At 43.9% G+C, this 13180-nt stretch overlaps 1 protein-coding gene across 3 annotated transcripts in view; it reads right to left on the reverse strand.

The window, feature by feature from the left end:
* XRCC6 (X-ray repair cross complementing 6) overlaps positions 1-13180 on the reverse strand; it is a 40658-nt gene that overhangs the window by 15102 nt on the left and 12376 nt on the right. For 2 of the 3 annotated variants that reach the window (XM_021710199.1, XM_008053557.2), the window contains 5 exons: positions 12326-12464; positions 11800-12054; positions 8835-9018; positions 5827-6013; positions 2502-2670 (listed from right to left, as the gene is read on the reverse strand). In XM_021710199.1, coding sequence (XP_021565874.1) covers positions 2502-2670; positions 5827-6013; positions 8835-9018; positions 11800-12054; positions 12326-12464 — 934 coding nt within the window. The remainder of the gene's footprint in view (positions 1-2501; positions 2671-5826; positions 6014-8834; positions 9019-11799; positions 12055-12325; positions 12465-13180) is intronic. The other variant, XM_021710198.1, reaches the window with a different exon arrangement.

The raw sequence follows: 13180 nt of genomic DNA on the forward strand, positions 1-13180 counted from the left end.
GAACCCGCGGGCTCAGGCAATCCACTCACCTCGGCCTCCCAAAGTGCTGGGATTACAGGTTGAGCCACTGAGCCCGGTCAATTAACTGAATTTTTAAAAAATTTATTTTAAAGATGTGGGATACAATTTAGGTCTAGGTATACAAATATTCATTATGTAGGTGAAATAGCTAATGAAATATGTAAAATAGTTGCAATAGCTTGCTTGATATAAGTAACTCCATTTTGTTAAAATTCTCCATCTTAGTTGTCTGCCTGAACTAAAAATGATCCCTGCCCCCCATGTGTATGTGTGATTGTTGTAATGTTCCCATGACCACAAACCTTGTTTCCCTGAGATGCTCACGCTGACTGTTCTTGATGACCGTTTGAAAACTCCCTAATCACAAGTTCTGTGTAATTGTATGCCTTGTTAACTGAAATCCAAGAAATTGTTCCTTTTGTTTTTAGTTCCTTGTACCCTCACCCCCTACTATGTAACTCACTTGCAGATTTTGGCTTTATAAGCTTCTTGCTGATTCCACTCAGTGTCAAGAGCTTTCTTGGCATGAGCCTACTCTTGACCGTGCACTATTAAAAGACTCAAAATTAGAACCCCGTGTGCTGGCGATTCTCCCTTCTCACAGTTCAGCTATAACACAAGTACCTTGTTGATAGGTGTGCCCCCCCCTCCCCCAGCAGATTCCTACTACTGCCTCTTCCATTTTTTTTCCTTCCTCTTTTTTTCTTCTACTCAGACTGCATCCTCTCCCTCTTGCTTCCCCTGAAGCAAGAGCAATCATCAATGGCAAACGGCAGTTGCAGTGAAGCAACACCAAGAGACGGCTTCACACTCAGGAAAGGACACTGCGCCTCCTCCTCGTAGTTTCAAAAATATGGAATGCTTCATGAATTTGCGTGTCATTCTTGTGCAGGGGCCATGCTAATTGCTATATAGTTCCAATTTTAGTATATGTGCTGAAGAAGCAAGCACCTCTTCTATTTCTTTTTTTTTTTTTGAGTTGGAGTCTCACTCTGTCACCTAGACTGGAGTGCAGTGGCCACTCCCGACCACCGCAGCCTCGACCTGCTGGTCTCCAGCGATCCTTCTGCCTCAGCCTTCCAAGTAGCTGGAACTACACTACCATGGCCAGCTAATTTTTTGATTTATTGTAGAGATGAGGTCTCGCCAAGTTGCCCAGGCAGGTCTCGAACCCGCGGGCTCAGGCAATCCACTCACTTCAGCCTCCCAAGGCATGGGATTACAGGCTGAGCCACAGAGCCCGGCTCTTCTATTTCTTTAAAGGGCTTATGATACCTCAATAGGCAAGGGATGAGAGATCCAGAACTGAGGGGAAAGTGGGGTCAGCAGAGGCGCAGAAAGGAAAGGAATGAGAGGATCGGGAGCCTCAAACACTCCACTTAGGAGTGCGAATTGTAATGCTAGTTCACTTTTTTTTTTGAGTCGGGGTCTTACTCTGTGACCCAGGTTGGAGTGCAATGGTGCGATCACAGCTCACTGCAGCCTCAACCTCCTAGGCTCAGGTAGCCTCCCATCTCATTCTCCCGAGTAGCTGGGACTACAGGCATTCGCTACTACACCTGGAAAATTTTTTTTTTTTGAGTTGGAGTCTCACTCTGTCGCCCAGACTGGAGAGCAGTGGCCGCTTCCGGCCACCGCAGCCTCGACCTGCTGGGCTCCAGCGATCCTTCCGCCTCAGCCTTCCGAGTAGCCGGAATTACAGGCGTGCGCTACTATGCCCAGCTGATTTTTTTATTTATTGTAGAGATGAGGTCTTGCTGCCCAGGCGGGTCTTGAACCCGCGGGCTCAGGCAATCCACTCACCTCAGCCTCCCAAAGGCGCGGGATTACAGGCTGAGCCACCGAGCCCGGCTTCACCTGGATAATTTTAAAAATTTTTTTGTAGAGACAAAGTCTTGTTATGTTGCCCAGGGTAGTCTCAAACTCCTGGGCTCAAGCAATCCTCCCAACTCAGCCTCCCAAAGTGCTAGGATTATAGGTGTGAGCCACCACACCCGGCTAATCCACTCTTACTGATATTAGGTTAATGATGTGAGCCCTAGGTGCTAATAAAAACAATCAAGTCAAATCTGAGGGGTTCACAAACTTTTAACACAGAGGAAGATAGGGCTGAACAGCACAAACATACACAAAGGCAGAGTTTTACATCATCTTTCATTGCCAACACTAGAGAAAAAGCTGTGGGTTTGTTTGGTTTTCGCTCTCTGATGCCTCGAACAATTGCATAGGAAACTACTTATTAAAATGCTGAATTCCACAATCCCCTCCTTTATGTTCACAATGCACATCAGTACACTAAAGGTCCTAAGAAATCTCTTTAACTTTGTTTAGACCCACATTTCCAAAATTTGAGCACAAAGTACTTTTGAAATACCCCATAAACATCTCCTACAGTGTTCAGGCAGTACCAGTTTGAAAAACACTGCTTTATAAACTGTGTTCTGTGTTAGAGTCATTTATCCTTGGTCTATGTTACTCACCATTCACCAGGGACTCCTCAGGGTATACAAACAGCGAGGGTTTCAGGTGCTGGTGCTTCTTCAGCATCACCACAGGCTTGAAACCGATGAGAATCATACCTGGTTCATCAAATCGTTTTAGCTCTTCTGTTTCCTCTTTCTCTAGCACAATCTGACGACTCCCATAGGTCTAAAGGAGGGAAACAACAAGGGCCACATAGAGATGCAGAACAGCTGTCCCATGACACTAGGCAAGTTAAAATCAGCTGTCTTCTAAGGAGCAGGATTATGGCTCACCTCCTATAATAGGGAATTCACCTTTACTGAGTTACTTCCAGGTACTTTATACTTGCCTTCTGTAATAATCCCAAGAAACAGATGCTAAAAACTGCTTTACAAAGAAGCGAACTGAGGTTCAATGTTTGGGTAATTTGCTCCATGTTGTACAACTGAATTGGGCTTTATTTATTTTGTATTTTATTATTTTTATAGTTAAGTAAAAGCAGGGTCTCAGTATGAGAGGGACCCCAAAAAACCCCAGAATTACCTCTGGAGGCAGGCCCCTTATTACAGGCTTCCCCCAACTAGTTAAGTTCTAACTAGTTAGGTTCTAAGAACCTACCAGCATCAGTGTACCAGCTAGTGTTGTTGTGAGAGGCTGCATTCAGCTTCAGTGAATTTTTTTTGGAGATTCTGTCAACACATTTGTCTATTCATGACAGGAGATGTACGAGTGCACTTGTCACACCATACTGAGTGTTCATCAGTTTTTGACCAAAACAGCATGACTCCCGTGCTGCACACTCTCTATTCACCCAATCTCGCCCTGAGCAACTTTGCTTCCCTCAATGAAAAAAGTCCTCAAAAGGAAATGTTTTGCCCATGTGGAAGAAGAGATGAAACAAAAACAGCAGAAGCACCAAAAGGCATCAAAACTAACAAGTTCAAAACTGCTGAAGCTGGGCTCGGTGGCTCAGCCTGTAATCCCACGCTTTGGGAGGCTGAGGTGAGTGGACTGCCTGAGCCTGCTGGTTGGAGACCTGCCTGGGCAACTTGGTGAGACCTCATCTCTACAATAAATCAAAAAAAAATTAGCCGTGCATGGTAGTGCGCGCCTGTAGTTCCAGCTCCTTACAAGGCTGAGGCAGAAGGATCACTGGAGCCCAGCCGGTCGAGGCTGCGGTGGCCGGGAGCATGCCACTGCACTCCAGTCTGGGTGACAGAGTGAGACTCCAACTCAAAAAAAAAAAAGAAAAAGAAAAAAAAACTGTGTTGAGCAGTGGTAAAACCATCTTGATGGGTGTATTGTATCCAACAGAGAGTACTTTGAAGGTGACTGAAGTTTAAACATGTAAGATAAATACACAATTTTTTATAAATAAATTCTGGGTGTTTTGGGACCCCCTGTATGTTGCCCAAGTGGGTCTCTAACTCCTGGGCTCAAGCAGTTCTCCCATCTCAGCCTCCCAAAGTGCTGGGATTACAGATGTGAGGCACCATGCCTGGCCCGAATTGGACTTCATACCCAGATTTTTCTGGTGCCAAAGGCCACACTCTTCTGGTATTTACTCCTTCCCTTATTTAACATGTACTGAGCTCCCAGCACCATGCCTGAGACAAAAAGGGTGCTTAAACTATACCTATTTACTGAATGAGAAGACAGAAGTCAGGTATTATGCCAGGTCTCAGTTAGTGTGGGAGGAAAACACAAACACACTTATATAAGCATTACTTCCAAAGATTATTGCTTGCATTTAGGACCTGGATATGTGGTTTATGACAGAACTTAATAAAGAATCAAATGTGGGTTTTAAGAACAAAAAAAAGAACCCTTGTGGTTTTTTTCCAGACACAATGGATCAAGAAAGTAATTCAGTGCTGGGTACAGAGGCTCAGACCTGTAATCCCAGTACCTCAGGAGGCTGAGGCAGGAGGATCGCTTGAGCCCAAGAGTTTAAAGCTGAAATAAGCTATGATCACACTACTATACTCCAGCCAGAGTGAGAGAACGAGACCTTAACTAGACCTTGTCTCTACAATAAATAAATTTAAAAATTAGCTGGGTGTAATAAGATAGAAATTTCTTATCTTCTTCAAAAAATAGGGCAAAATATTCTGGCTTGAAATTTCTACTCCAAAAAGACATCTCATAGGTTGAATTAAAATAATATTTTGCCGAGACGAGAGGATTGCCTGAGCTCAGGGGTTCGAGACCAGCCTGAGCAACTTGGCGAGACATCGTCTCTACAATAAATCAAAAAATAAACTGGGTGTGGTTATGCACGCCTGTAGCTCCAACTACTTGGAAGGCTGAGGCAGAGGAATCACCTGAGCCCAGCAGGTCGAGGCTGCGGTAGCCATGAGCGTACCACTGTCCTCCAGCCTGAGCGACAGAGTAAGACTCTGACTCAAAACCAAACCAAAAAAAAATGTAGCCATCCTTTTATGTCCTTAACTTACGTAAAATCTCGAATCCTCTCCCACATTTTGCATAACTAGAAAGGAGGAATGACTCATTCAGTTTTAATTTTCCAAGTCAAATCCTTCTTTAGATTGAACAAAGGTAAAAGGACTAAAAAAATAATGTTCTGCATTCTCGATTTATTTTTCAGTTTCAGAAAGGCAGAGCTATGTCACTCCAAAGTACAGAAAAAATTTTGATATTCTAGCAAAAATAAATTCTCTCTCTAAAAACAGAGTCCGCTTCACACCTAACACTTTCCCTAGCTCTTCATCTCTCTAATTAAACTATAAAGCAGCCAGGCACCGTGGCTCACACCTATAATCCCAGCACTTTGGGAGGCCCAGGTGAGAGGACTGCCTGAGCTCACAGGTTTGAGACTAACATGGGCAACTTGGCAAGACCTCATTTCTACAATAAAAAAATTAGCCAGGTGTGGTGGTGCATGCCTGTAGTTCCATCTACTTGGAAGGCTGAGGTAGAAATATCACCTGAGCTCAGCAGGTTGAGGTTGCAGTGGCCGTGAGCGTGCCATTGCACTCCAGCCTGGGTGACAGAGTGAGACTCCAACTCAAAAAAAAAAAAACAACTATAAAGCATCTTCTGCGACTGGACCTAAGCAAAGAATTAGAGCAGCATATGCTGAGTGGTCAGAAGCTGAAGTTTTCATTGACATCTCTTTCAAACACTAGCCCTATTTAATCATCTTGCTCTCAAGATACCACTGATTCAGATGCCATAGTTCCAAAGAGCAATGAATGTTTTAACAACGTGGCAAGAAAGAAGCACACATGAAAGTTATTTAACTGGTTAGCCTGATCAATGTCCCCCCTCCCTGTTAACTCTTCAGTGAAAGAAAATTCAGTAAGAAGGAAATCTACCTACCTGAGTCCTCTTGGTATCACTAGGCAGAAGCAAACTGCCTGTATTTACATTAAATGTACGGGTCCTAGTTTTCACTAGTTCATTTGTTTCCCGATACAGCCTCACTGGAGGAGGCTTGTGAGCCTTTTGGACCATATTATAAATGCCCACAGTGAGCGCTATATCACTGTTGAGCTTAAGCTTTAACCTGCAGGAGGGAAAAATGAAACAGCATCAACTGTACTTTCCTATCTAAAATTCTTTCCCAGCACTCAAGCTTTAATTTTATTATTCTCTATAGTAATCCTAAGCAAGCTCTTAGAATTTAAATATCCTGCATTTTAATAATACAATGAAATTTGCTATAATACCATCACAGGTTCTAAGCCACAAAAAATAGTTTCAGAATACATTAACAAATTATAATAATGATAAAGAATGTACTATAGGTTGTGTATTCTTCTGTGAAATACTTAGAACCAGAAGTGTTTCGGGTTTCAGATTTTTTTTCAAGATTTTGGAATATTTGCACTATATTGTACTTACCATTTGAGAAGCTCTAATCTGAAACTCTGAAATGTAAAGTGTTCCAGCGAGCATTTTCATTGAGTATCATGCTGGCCCCTCAAAAGTTTTGAATTTTGGAGCATTTCTAATTTCAGATTTTCAGATTAGGGAGCTCAACCTATGTAATAAAATTGACAGTTTTTATTGAGCCCAGCACTATACTAATCACTTTACAGGTATTCTCTCACTTAAAAGTCATACTAACTCTATAACACTGTATCGATTATCTGTTTTGTTTCTGCTTTTCTAGTACTCCTTCTTCCTTCTTTTAAGACTCCAATTTTTCTTTGGGAACTCCTTTCCCCCATTACAGTCATGGAAGATGTTAATCAAGTTGCTATGCCCTCCCTTGGCCAAGTGGTGGGTATATCTGACCCAGGAAAAGACCATGAGGAACTCCTCTCCTGGGAGTCTGGGTCTTGAGCAGTGACTAAGAAAGGATATGTTTGGGGAGGATATTTCCTGATAATGGCACCCCCAAAGCCACTGTCATTAGTTCCTGTTATTTCGATTCCTGGAACTACCCCGGTTCCTATTTAGTTTGAATATGCTAAAATTAGCCAAGATCAGTTTTTGTTGTTTGCTATCCAATAATCTGATTATTGACATTTTACAGATGAAAGCACTGAGGCCCAGGGATGTTATATAACTTGTCCAAGGATAGACAACTAATAAAGGCAATGAGTGGTACATGATTTCCTGATAATAATTTCATGGGTTTTCTACTAGAATTGTCAGTAAACTCTGGCCAGGAGTGGTGGCTCATGCTTGTAATTCCAGTACTTTGGGAGGCTGAGGCAGGAGGACCATTTACGGCCAGGAGCTTAAAACCAGTCTGGGCAACACAGCCAAGACCCTCTCTCTACAAAAAATTTTAAAATTAACTGGGCAAGATGGTGCATGCCTGTAGTCCTAGCATTCTAGAGGCTAGAGAAGGATCCCTTGAGCCCAGGAGTTACAGGCTGCAGTGAGATATGATCATGTCACTGTACTCAAGCCTGGGTGACAGAGCAAGACCCTGTCTCTTAAAAAAAGAAAACTCTCAGTAAACTTGAAAACTGCTCAAAATTTACCAAGGGTCATGATCCCTTTACTGAGGAAACTAATCTAAAATGAAGTTTGATGGTCTTTAGGAGGAAACACTGAGAAAGCCTTAGGATTCTACTAACAAGGTTCTCTAAGAAAATCTAGCAATCTGGTTCCTACTGGAGTATATAAGAAATTAGAACAGCACCATTTTAACAATGGTAATAACTAACATAGGTGAATTTTTGCTCCATACAACCCTCTGGTTTATATATACTTTTTTTCAATAATCAATATTTTTTATTATGATGTTGTGGGGTACAGTTAAGGGTTTATATATACTTTTCATGTACTCCCCACAATAACCTAATGAATCAAGTACTATTGTTAACTCCAATTTACACAGGACAAGCAAGCAAACACTATACAAGCATGTGCCACATAACAACATTTTAGTCAACAATGGACTGCATACACAACAGTGGTCCCATAAGATTATAAGGGAACTGAAAAGTTCATGGCTGGGCGTGGTGGCTCACGCCTATAATCCCAGCACTTTGGGAGGCTAAAGTGAGAGGACTGCCTGAGCCCACAGGTTCAAGACCAGCCTGGGCAACTTGGCAAGACCTCATCTCTACAATAAATTAAAAATTAGCCAGGAGTGGTGGTGCGTGCCTGTAGTTTTAGCTACTTGGAAGGCTGAGGTGGAAGGATCACCTGAGCCCAGCAGATTGAGGCTGCGGTGGCCGTGAGCAGCGTGCCACTGCACTCCAGGCTGGGTGACAGAGTGAGGCTTCAACTCAAAAAAGAAAAAAGAAAAAGAAAAATTCCTATTACCAGGTCATACCATAGCCGTCATAATGCTGTATATAACACAACGTTATCACTCAAGTGTTTGTATCTTATTTTCACTGTACCTTTTCGATGTTTAGCCATGTTTAAAAACACAAATACCATTGTGTTATGACTACCTATAGTATTCAGTACAGTAACATGCTGTATAGGTTTATAGCTTAGGAGCAATAAGCTATCCCATATAGCCTAGGTAGGGTATAGTGTGATATACCACCTAGGTGTGTTTAAGTGCACTCTAAGATGTTCACATAATGAAGCCACGTAACAATGCATTTCTCAGAACGTATCCCCATTGTTAAGTGATGCATGACTATGAGTGAGTACAGCTAAGGATACTCTTAGACTACAGCTGTTTACCCCAAAGAAATGCAGAGTTGTGTTATTTTGGAGAAACACCATACCAATTCCTGCCAGTGAAAGAAAAGCCAATAGTTTGTGTTATCTTAAAATTAAAGTGTCTTAGAGCAACAAAGTGAGGCAGTGGCACAGCCCAGAGTTAAGTAGCCAAGGAGGTCAAAGCAATGCTTTGCTTATGATTTGTTAATGAACATGTGGGCAGCTGACCCAGATTCACTGCATACCTGTAGAGTACACGCTTCCTGGTCTCCTTGGCACGAACCTTCCTCAACAGGTCTTCTAGCTTACTCGATTCCTCAAAATGAACCCCAAGGTCCTCATCCTCTGCTATGCTGATGATATCTCTGTAGAACAAGGATATGTCAAAGCCACCCTCTTTCTTCAGGTGCATCAAGTCAAGGAAGATACCTGGTGCAAGGATAAACAACAGAGGGGGAAGAAACAATTTTCAGCAAGTTTTTCCAGTTAAACTCAAATACACTTTTTTTTTTTTTTAAGAATTATTTTTATTACTATTTTTTTTTTGAGACAGGGTCTCATTTGGTCACCCAGGCTGGAGTGCAGTGGCATAACCTGGATCACCACAGCCTTAACCTACTGGGTTCTCCTCCCACCTCAGCTGGCCAAGTAGCCAGGACTATAGGCACATGGCACCACATGCAGCGAATTTTCTTTTCTTTTCTTTTTTTTTTATTTGAGTCAGAGTCTCACTCTGTCGCCCAGACTGGAGTGCAGTGGCCACTCCCAGCTACTGCAGCCTCGACCTGCTAGGCTCCGGCGATCTTTCTGCCTCAGCCTTTCAAGTAGCTGGAACTACAGGCGTCCGCTACCACACCTGGCTAATTTTTTGATTTATTGTAGAGATGAGGTCTCACCAAGTTGCCCAGGCGGGTCTCGAACCTGCAGGCTCAGGGAATCCACTCACCTCAGCCTCCCAAAGGCGCGGGATTACAGGCTGAGCCACCGAGCCCGGCTGCAGCTAATTTTCAAATATGCTTTTTGTGTGTATGTAAGATTTATTGTAGAGACGAGGTCTTACTTAGTTGCCCAGGCTGGTCTCACACCCCTGGGTTCAGACAATCCTCTAGCTTCGGCCTCCCAAAATGCTGGAATTACAGGCTGAACCACTGTGCATGGCCTCAAATATGCTTTTAAAATCCCCCCAGCTGGGGAGCCTCACGCCCATAATCCCAGCACTCTGGGAGGCCGAGGTGAGAATTGCCTGAGCCCAGGGGTTCGAGACCAGCCTGGACAACTTGGCAAGACCTCATCTCTACAACAAATAAAAAATTTAGCTGAGCATGGTGTCACGTGCCTGTAATTCCAGTTACTTGGAAGACTGAGGCAGAAGCATCGCCTGAGCCCAGCAGGTCAAGGCTGCAGTGGCAGGGAGCATGCCAGTGCCCTCCGCACCTGGATGACAGAGTAAGATTCCAACTCAAAACAACAACAACAACAAAACCCAGGTGCGATGGCTCATACCCATAATCTCAACATTTTGGGAGGCAGAGGTAAGAGGACTGCCTGAGCCTAGGGGTTCAAGACCAGCCCAGACAAGTTGGTGAGACCTTGTCTCTACAATTAAAAAAATAAGCCAGGCATGGTGGTGCACACCTGTAGTTGTAGTTGGCCTATAGTTCCAGCTACTTGGAAGACTGAGGCTACTTGGATTGCCTGAGCCCAGCAGGTTGAGACTGTGGTAGCTGTGAGTATGCCATTACACTCCAGCCTGGGCGACAGAGTGACACTAAAACTAAAAGCTGCTGGGTGCAGTGGCTTATATCTGTAATCCCAGCACTTTGGGGGCCGAGGCAGGAGAATTGCTTGAGCCCATGAGTTCAAGATCACCCTGGGCAACATAGCAAGAACTTCTCTGTATAAAAACATTTAAAAAAATTAACCAGGTGTAGTGGGGTGTGCCTGTAGTCCCAGTACTCGGAAAGCTGGGTGTGGAAGGACTGCCTGAGTTCAGGAGGTTGAGGCTGTGGTGAGCTAGGATTGCGCCACTGTACTCCGGCCTGGGCAACAGAGTGAGATCCCTGACTCAAACAAACAAACAAACAAACAAACAAAAAAACTCCCAAAAAGCTAGACTGATTATTAGCATTTTCAGAACTTAGAGAAAGTGGCTTAGAGAAATCAGTTTCTATAACGATTTCAGACTATTTATTCAAACTAACCACCTTTCATGGTAACATTAAAGTCAAGACAATCTTGTTCCGGTAGTCTTTTCGGCTGCTAATGGCACAGCTATTTGCAATGTTGATGTTGCACAGGTGTCTCCCCCCTTGGCATCACTTTATTTTTTCATTTTACTCTGAATGGTGAAAAGTAAATGCTTAACATTAACTTAAAAAGAAAGCAATTAAGCCGGGCTTGGTGGCTCAGCCTGTAATCCCATGCCTTTGGGAGGCTGAGGTGAGTGGATTGCTTGAGCCCACGGGTTCGAGACCCGCCTGGGCAGGCGAGACCTCATCTCTACAATAAATCAAAAAATCAGCCGGGCATGGTAGCACGCGCCTATAATTCCGGCTACTCGGAAGGCTGAGGCGGAAAGATCGCCGGAGCCCAGCAGGCGAGGCCGCGGTGGCCGGGAGCAGCCACTGCACTTCAGTCTGGGCGACCGAGTGAGACTCCAACTCAAAAAAAAAAAAGAAAGCAATTAAGCCGGGCTTGGTGGCTCAGCCTGTAATCCCACGCCTTTGGGAGGCTGAGGTGAGTGAGTGGATTGCCTGAGCCCGTGGGTTCGAGACCCGCCTGGGCAACTTGGCGAGACCTCATCTCTACAATAAATCAAAATGAGCCAGGCATGGTAGAGTGCGTCTGTAGTTCCAGCGACTTGGAAGGCTGAGGTGGAAGGATCGCCAGAGCCCAGCAGGTCGAGGCTGCGGTGGCCGGGAGCAGCCACTGCACTCCAGTCTGGGTGACAGAGTGAGACTCCAACTCAAAAAAAAGAAAAAAAAAAAAGAAAGCAATTGAAACTGTGCCAGGTACACTGTAGTCATAGTTACACAAGAGGTTAAGGCAGGAGGATCCCTTGACTCCAGAAGTTCAAGGTTGTAGTGCACTGACTGCACTTGTGAATAGCCACTGCATTCCAGCCTGGGCAACATACAACGAATCCAACTTTTCTCCTCCCCCCACAAAAAAAATTAATTGCCAATTTAAAAGGACAGGGAAAACGCCTACCTGTATCTCGGAGATCACCAGCTTTGGTCCTGGCCCGGCTGGCCCTGGCACTGTCATTGCCATGGGGGTTGTCTTCATTGGTGAACAGCATGATCCTCTTATGACTCATCTTAAACTGGACATCACTAAAGAGGTTGGCGCAGACCCACAGAACTTCACTCAGTGAGTAGTCAGATCCATGGCCCATCAGGTCTTGGAAATGTTTTTTTCCCTGCTGCCCCTTAAACTGGTCAAGCTCTAGAATTCTTTTAGCACCTGAACAGAGGCAGGAAGGGAGTCAAATGGGCAAAAAAAATCAGAAGAGTGTGTGCCTTTACCACAAGACTAAATAGAAGGACCAGTGTTCCTCTTCACCCCAGGGCTGTTTAACCCATATATCCAAAGTCCACATCCCAGCAAGTACTCCTTATGCAGGAAGGCATACTTATAGACAGATGTAACCTGCTTCCTTCTCCACAGCCCTCTTTGTTCAGGGCACTGACATTCTCATGTGTACTGGAAAAAAAAATCTTAGAGTATTACTGACCTGGATTATCTAACTCCTGTAAGACGTAAATATTTTTAAAATTCACTGAATTTTTGTCTTTCTCGGTACCATAGAACACCACTGCCAAGAGATCTCGATCACTGCTTACGATCTTACTGATATACACGCTTTGGATACACTGAAAAAGTAAAAATGCAATTAATATTTATTTACCATTAAACTTATGTTCTATAAGTAACTGACATATAATAGGGGCTCAATCTATATCTGCTGAATTTGTACATAGCACTAAAGTAAGATATGACCCCTACATTCAGGTGCAATGAATCAGTATGAGTGATAGGCATTAAGTATGAAGTCATAACAAAAAGCAGAATGTAGTAAGTGTATAATAGAACAGACTGTGAGCTGTGCAAGGAAAAATTAAAAAATTAAAAAATAAACAACGCACATTCTCAGGGAGAAAATTGTGCTACAGGGGGAAAAAAGGAACAGCACTGGAATCAGAAAACCTGGATTTGAGTCCCACTGATGTCTCTTACTTAACTGGCTGAGTTTGACAGGTCATTTGATCTTTCCTCCAGTATCCTAATACCAAGAAACAGAGCTTACATATACATATAGCCTTCCATATCTATGGCTTCCTCATCTGGGGATTCAACCAACCATGGATTGAAAATATTCAGGAATTTGGGACCTGCCTGGGCAACTTGGCAAGACCTCATCTCTACGATAAATAGAAAAATTAGCCAGGCGTGGTAGTACACGCCTGTAGTTCCAGTTACTTGGAAGGCTGAGGTGGAAGGATCGCCGGAGCCCAGCAGGTAGAAGCTGCGGTGGCCGGGAGCAGCCACTGCACTCCAGTCTGGGCGACAGAGTGAGACTCCAACTCCT

The sequence above is a fragment of the Carlito syrichta genome, unplaced genomic scaffold, assembly GCF_000164805.1.
Source record: "Carlito syrichta isolate Samal-C Ts95f unplaced genomic scaffold, Tarsius_syrichta-2.0.1 Scaffold288281, whole genome shotgun sequence".
Taxonomy (NCBI): domain Eukaryota; kingdom Metazoa; phylum Chordata; class Mammalia; order Primates; family Tarsiidae; genus Carlito; species Carlito syrichta.